This window comes from Gymnoscopelus braueri (assembly GCF_963280865.1).
Source record: "Gymnoscopelus braueri genome assembly, chromosome: 10".
NCBI lineage: Eukaryota > Metazoa > Chordata > Actinopteri > Myctophiformes > Myctophidae > Gymnoscopelus > Gymnoscopelus braueri.
In genome coordinates, this window is record NC_137611.1 from 32,341,651 (window position 1) to 32,349,375 (window position 7,725).

Here is a 7,725-nt window from a genome sequence, read left to right on the forward strand (position 1 = left end):
AAGCTTAGGCAGAACCTATCCCCACTAATCTATTTAATGTACTATTTATCAGTGGCATGGAAACAAACATGACATCTCTTGATACACTTCAGCTTGTCAAGGCACATTCTGAGCTGTGTTCAACCATCCCTGGTATGCACAACCCACTGAATGAAAACATTCAGCCTTCATAAACAGGAGAAGTGAAAACTGAAATGGGTCAGTAAAAGGTCTGAAAGTGTTATTGGAGAAGAGTTCATGTCTGTACTGAAAAGGGGAAGGAAGCGTTGAGAGGGGACTGAGGAAACCATGTTTTGTTTCTGTAATTTACAGGCTATCGTTTTTTTACTTTCATGTTGAGCTGCCCACCAGCTGCAGACAGAGAACAGGATAGTATAGAATACAATACAAAATCTGCAGGAAGGGCACATTATTCTGCCTTCACCATTATATCGTTCCTGCCGAGTGGAAACCTTGTAAGTCCTTATTATTTTAAAAATGATTTAAAATAGTGAAAATAGCTGTGTAAAGGCATAAAACATTGAAATATGGATACAAGTTTTCTGCCTGACAGCAAAGATATGAAATATTTATGGAAAATAAATGGCTCCAGCCTAGCTCTCTTGCTGTTTCTAAGAATAGACAATTACAACAGGTTGACAGACAGCTGAAATAACCAATAACCACTATAGTATGTCAGAGCCAAATCACAAGCACTGAACATTTACAGTACTTTGGTGTTTGTGAAATCATCTCAGATTTTGAGAGGAAAATAACACTTTGGGATAGAAACGGAGACAGATTGGGACCATGGCTATTAGCTGTTGCTCGGTGCCCGAGGTGGAAACTAGCATGTAGTTATTCCACCCCTGGGATTGTGTGACGACGTCAGCACACCGTCTGCATCAGCACCACAGAGCGCACAGGGCATCGTTAGTTTCCATGGAAACGCTGACATAGGGAGTGACGCAGGACAGCGACGAAGGCAGGTGAATGGAGTGGGGGGGGGGGAGGAGGCTGTTGTCAAGGAGGACTGCAGTGCAGGTTGCGTGGGTGGTCAGTGGGGGCGATCAAGAAGCCTATGTAGGTGCGTGTGCGTGGCTGACCGCATACTTTTTCATTCAGTGAGACGGAGCGGTATGTTACAATCTGTGCTGATTTTGTGACGTGAAGCACAAGCACAAATAGGACAAAAGAACCCTTTCATTGAAGATATTACCTCCTGTATTCTTCACAGGAAGAAGTAAAAGAAGCAATTTTCTCCACCCATATGTTTATTAATGTAGTCAATTTGAGCCTTCCTCTCAGTGCAGTACTTTTCTTTGTGTACACAGTAAAAATCCTCAGTGTTCATTTATCCATGTGTAACTCTTAGAGTGTACAAATGTAATTACATGGATCTGTAAGGGTCCATTTGGTTACATTTGTACACTCAGCGTTAAATTAGCACTGAAGATTTTACTGTAGACAATTTCGAGCCTCCCTCGCAGAGTGCACTGTGTCCAAAGAGTGTGAGTCATTTCACAACAGGGGTGTGGACTTCAGAACGGTCTGAACAGAAAACATAGGTTGTTATTCTTGACCAAGATATCAGATCGGCCCTGCCTATCTGAATACATAAAGGGTTGTATGGAGTTCTTTAAGACAATGTGGCCAGCTGTAAATTAAGCTTTGATTTAAAGGCAATGTAACTTCACATACTTTAAATACTCTGATGACACTCCCATTCTCTGACTGCTTCATGATAATAACTCTGTAACGGACTACCAGAACACCATTTCTCCTTTTACACAGTGGTGCACTGACTATATATTTGAATTGAACTGGTCATTAAAACAACCCACACCGGACTCAACCTACTCCTCATTCATGGTAAAACAGTAGAACAGGTTGACAGTTTCACATATCTTGGACCCACTTCGGACAAAAGACTCAGTTTTGATCAACACATTATATCTATCCATACACGTTCTCAGCGAAGACTTCCTGTTATCCGTAAGTTAAGATCTTTGTCTGTTGCCCCTCACCTTCTGTTATTACTGTACAAAAGCATTATTCAACCTGTTCTGTTGTACTGTTCCCCATGTTTTTTTCACTATTGTCCATGTCTAACAAAAACAAACTTTTCAGTATTACCCGTATTGCCTCTAAGATCATCAGACTTCCCACATTTTCTGATATGAACAATAAAGCCATCACACGTTTAGCACTCACTCACAATAGCAAATGACACTGATCATCCCCTACATCGTCACTTCAGACTCTGGACGAAGATACAGAACATTGAAATGGCAAAAAGTTTGTTTTAGTAGGAGTTTTGTCCCTTCAGCCATTGCTGCACTAAACAAACTGCCTCGCTGATATGATGGTTCTGTGTATTGTCTTGGTGTTATGTTGTTTTGCGCTATATGGTTATGTGTTTTTCTTTTGGACCAGACTGTGAAGATGAATATCCCTGAGGGGACAATAAAGACTATTATTATTATCATTATTAATAATAAGTAAGCTTCTTTGGTTAAAACAAAACGGTTTTTTTTGTGTGAAAAGGTTAGAGCTCTATATTCTGATAGTAATCATTGCTATAGAGTGTTTGTTCAACAACAGGGGTCTCCTCACCTCTCCATCTCTTTAATAAACAGAAAAAACATTTTGAGTGGGTTGCCAAATTAATCCAATCAGGAGAGAGTACCCATTTACCAGTTTCAATTTTGTCAGCTCATGTATTTGTGTCATCATCACTTCCAATTTCACTTGTTTATCCAGTATCATATATATATTATCCAGTCTTCAAATTAGACCTGTATAGATTATAGAATGTAGCCTACTGTAGCACGATGCATGCCGGTACAGTAGGTGGCAGTATAATCCGTCTGGGTGCGTTGTGTTCGGCTTGTGTTTTGTTTTCCAAGCCAAACGGTAGAGGAAGAGTGTGGCGAGTCGACAATCCAGTGTACAGTTCTACGATATAATTAATAGTTATATAGCTTTTTGCGATTTCCCATCAAATAAACCACACCATGGCGTCTAAGAAGAAAGTGATCGTAACAGGTAAGCAGTTCAAAAAATGTGTAAGGAAATGTTGTCAGTTATCTAATAAATTATATAATAGCCTATATGTTGTTTTCTATGAGTTCCACTTGTAAACATTTTGAATGTTTCAGAAATATTCCAAATATGCCACTTTTTTTTTTGCAAGAGTTTTTTGGAAATAGCAGATCTAAAAGCTCACGACGCTTTGCATCGCCACGCATTGGGAGCTTGTAGATCGGCTATTTTCAAATAGCCGATGGGAGATAGAATAGAATAGCGAACATTTACTGTGTAAATTATACGTCACCTATAAATATGTAATAACAATTTGCTATGCATTGAACCCGGGTAATGTCACTCAAAACTAAACAAAACTAAACATATCTTCACTTAAATGTTGTTGCCAGGAAGAAAGTATTTGTGTTAACTGGTTTTGATTAAAAAACAATCTTGTGATCGTGCTGTCTTGTCATGTGCTGACATTGACTAAGTAGTGTTAAAATTAATCATTAACTTGATCCAACCTTTAGACTTTGAATTAAGAGTTTCTTTTGTGTGACACAGAGAGTAGGGCTATTGGCGCCAGTTCTGCTCATAAAAGATAAGCAACAGCAGCTGCTATTTTAGTTCCTATAATTATTGTCAGTTGTTGACAGACTGGTTTGTTGATGGCAGGGTTTGAGCCTTTTGGAGAGCACAAAATCAACTCCAGTTGGGCTGCAGTTCAGGTAATCATTGATCTATTTGTTCCTATTTAAGGAGTGGTGTAGGGGAAAATATCAGATGTATAGGAGACACTTCTCACTTTTATCAATATATTTCTAATACATTTTCTGTGGATAAAGTATTATTTCCTAGGGGTCAATAAAAAAATCAACAAAAACTGCATCAAATAATGTATGTTGTCTCTTTGTGCACTGCATGATTCCTGTGCATACAGGAACTAGAGCTGTTGGGGCTAGGGGACGGAGTGGATCTTCAAGTATGTGAAGTGCCTGTTGAATACCAAGCTGTTCAGAGTTTAGTCCCATCATTATGGAAACAGCACCAACCACAGGTAGTCAAGGAAATCTTCATGTGCAAAAATATTTTCCGCTTGTACATAATATACTGTATGTTTAAAAATATATATAACATACTGTACATATTTGTTTTGCATAATTGACTAAATTATCAAAAAATCTTATCCGTTAATAAAACTATATACCAAAAATGGTCCCTTCTACTCTTCACTTCCATTGCATGTTCATTGTTTTGATCTCCAGCTGGTGGTCCACGTTGGTGTCTCTGGATTAGCCACAACAGTCACTCTGGAGCAGTGTGGACACAACCAGGGCTACAAACGGATGGACAACTGCAGCTTCTGCCCTGCCTCCCAGTGCTGCATGGAGAATGGGCCTGACTGCCTAGACTCAGCCCTGGACATGGATGAGGTCTGCAAGAAAGTGAATAGCTCAGGCCTTGGGGTGGCTGTGTCTGTGTCTAAGGATGCTGGAAGGTTAGTGATGTGATGTGCAGTGTGACGCTGACACCCATAAATAACATGCATACTGTAGTTTAGATTGACACAAAAATATACATTTGTAAAGGTAACGACATATCCTAAGAGAGTTTTAGGGTTTGTTCACATTAATCTCAGTCCGAGCTGTCTTTTGTCAGCCCCTTTGCCCCTTTGACAGAGTTTAGACTTTAGAGTGATGACATTCGCCAAAACATGCACAAAAAACAATATAGCCTAATACAGCGCTGTCTTGAAATCATAGTCATGTAGAGTTGCCAAACACTCCAGCACGCTGGATTAGAAAATAACATGTTTTGGTTTGGGACATTCCTACTGATTTTAACATTAAATGTGTCATGTGTATGGGTTGAAAGATTTATCTGTCTCTCCAATCTCCATCTCATGCGGATTGTCACATGCCCACACACAGGTACGTGCTGAGGGTACTTTTGTACAGTAGTTCTTACTGTGAGAACAAAAGCCCAGGGGAAAAAACTAACTGAAAGTGAAATGCCTGTCAACCTTTGACCCAAATAAATGTCTGAGACATAACACAAAAAAAAGGAACTGTTCCCTTTTACACCAGACAATTATGTGGGATGTTTGGTAATCATACACATTTTGATGTGGTGCACTGTTAGCAGAAGTTCTCAGGTCACATTACACACTGTTATTGAGCCTTGCCTTTTTTCAAGCGAGATCAAATAGCTGTGAAATATAAATATAGGAATAGGCGTATCCTATTCCCATAAACCTCCCCCACAACTAAGCCTTTTGTAGTATGTGGAGTGGAAATACAAGCCAAGATTATGTAATAACAACAACACACCTTTGCCATCCTTTGCCTCCCTGCAGGTATCTATGTGATTACACCTACTACACGTCTCTGTTCCTGGGGCAGGGCCGGGCTGCCTTTGTCCATGTCCCTCCGCTGGGGAAACCATTCAGCAGCCAGGATCTGGGCAGGGCCCTGCAGGCCATAGTGTTGGAAATGTTAGAGCTATTGAAACACACTGAGGAGGAGCACAAACATTGTGACCACTGCCATCACACCCACTCATCATAGACTTGTAGCTTGGCGTTCTTAAACTACTGTACAAGTCACTTGACCAACAGACTGAACAGTCCAAGATGCAACACTGCTCCAGCCACGCCCCGCATGCACAGCAGCATGTGCGGTAATGAACCATTGGTCCTGAGGTGACTTTCATTTGAGTTCCTGACTGAAAAGTGTGCTAAGCCATAACTCAAACCTGAAAACTGATATACTTGACAGTAGCCTATATCCATAAAATGTTTGACACATTATGATGTGTCAAAAATATACAATGCTAAATATATATAATAGGTAGCATTGTTAGTAAACACTTAGAATATGAACACTTTATCATATTAATATGTCACTAAACTACTGTGTTTTCATTCCAGTGCTAAATAGTGTGAAGAGAGGAAGGAATTATTCACTCCATATTTTAAGTAGTAACACTGAGAATAAAGTGTGACCCTTACAGTTATAGTAAATGTGATTTGCTGTTTTGGTGCGTTAAACCACATCCTTCCCCATACCAGCTGTGAGTGTGCTGAGTTGTTCACTATTCTACTGTTCCATGCTTGATTTTCTATCAGCTCTCCCCAGCCTCAGTTCCTGTTCATATTGCAGGGTTATTACTGTGCATTGTGTGCAAGTATCCTCTCTTTCCCTTGTATTGTGTGTTTGTTCCAGAGAGATGTGACGAATTTGAAAATGGCAGAATCTAAAGTATTTGAAAGATCAACACTTAATAATCATGTTTTAATCTCAGGGAATTTATTGCACGTGCAATCAGTTTGTGTTGATTGATGAAAATACAAAAAAAAACATATTTGTCGTCTATACAAAGTGCTCAAAGCAATATTAAAGATGTGATTAAATCACTTTGCACAACCTCATTTCTCAGTTTAATCCCCACTCCCAACAACACCCCAGTTTGCATACTGACGGCTATCTGCACGATTGTGTTTCCATTCCACTTACTGTTATATTGGTAGATTATATATACTGTACAATAGAGCAGTGGTACCCAAACGGTGTCTTTTGAGTGTCTTTTTTGACACATTATTATTGTAACATATACAACTACATATACAAAAAGTTATGAATTATATTTTTTTATTTACTTTATCAGTAGGCTACTTTGCGAGCACTCATTTCCCAATAGAGAGGAAACTTATATACACAAGAAATATGTATCTTTTTAAAACACTTTCAACCTAGTGTCCCTATTTTGGACATTTTATAGGCAAACATTTTCATTTTTTTTCAAAAATAACATCTACAAGCTCACGCTCAATGCGCCGCAATCGCAACGCAACACGTGAGCTTATAGATTGACATGTAATAAATTTGCTATGAATACAGGTGTTACTTGAAAATGACATGCATAGGACTACTACTATTGCATTAGTGTGTGCCGTGGGCAAAGAGTTGGAAAAAAACTGCATTACAGTAAGGAACGATAATTACCAATTTACCACAAGGAACATGAGGATACAAATATTTAGGTCACCCTCTGTCCTATTATTCTGCTGTTATATTTGTTACTGTAGTGAAACCTATTATATGATTATTATCAGAGGTGTGAAGTAACTAGATCAACAACAATTTTGAGATATTTTTTACTTTACTTGAGTATATTCAATTTTCAGTACTTTTACTTCTACACTACATCTTAGAGACAAATATTGTACTTTTACTCCACTATTATTTGAAAACTTTAGTTACTTGGTAGATTTGGATTATTATTACAAAACATACAATAACCACTTCAGCCATATATTTTGGCCATTCGGCCGATCTACAAGCTCACAATGCATAGTGATGCATTGTGAGCTTGTAGATCTGCTATTTTCAAAATATTTGTATACCTTTTAAAACTCGTGAAATGGGACATTCTGCATAATGAGTACTTTCTACTTTAAGTAAATTATCTTGTGTACCTTTTACTCAAGTACATTTTGAATTCCGGACTTTTACTTGTAACAGAGTATTTCTTCATTGCAGTATTGATACTTTTACTTAAGTACAAAATGTGAATGTTTTTTCCACCGCTGATTATTATGCATTGTTAAATAAATGCAGCTTAAAAGGGGTTTTATTGTATACGTCACGGACACGCCCCTAAACGTGCTTCCTCCTAGCATTAGATATGCGAAGCAAGGCGTTACGTCATCATTTC

General features: G+C 38.6%; 1 protein-coding gene across 1 annotated transcript; it reads left to right on the forward strand.

Moving 5' to 3' along the window:
* The first annotated feature begins 2,894 nt into the window (after positions 1 to 2,894).
* On the forward strand, positions 2,895 to 6,409 carry pgpep1 (pyroglutamyl-peptidase I). The gene is made up of 5 exons (XM_080440098.1): positions 2,895 to 3,027; positions 3,685 to 3,737; positions 3,950 to 4,066; positions 4,275 to 4,507; positions 5,366 to 6,409. The coding sequence occupies exons 1-5, from the start codon at positions 2,997 to 2,999 to the stop codon at positions 5,574 to 5,576; spliced, it is 645 nt and encodes a 214-aa protein (XP_080296224.1). The 5' UTR covers positions 2,895 to 2,996; the 3' UTR covers positions 5,577 to 6,409.
* The last annotated feature ends 1,316 nt before the right edge of the window (positions 6,410 to 7,725 follow it).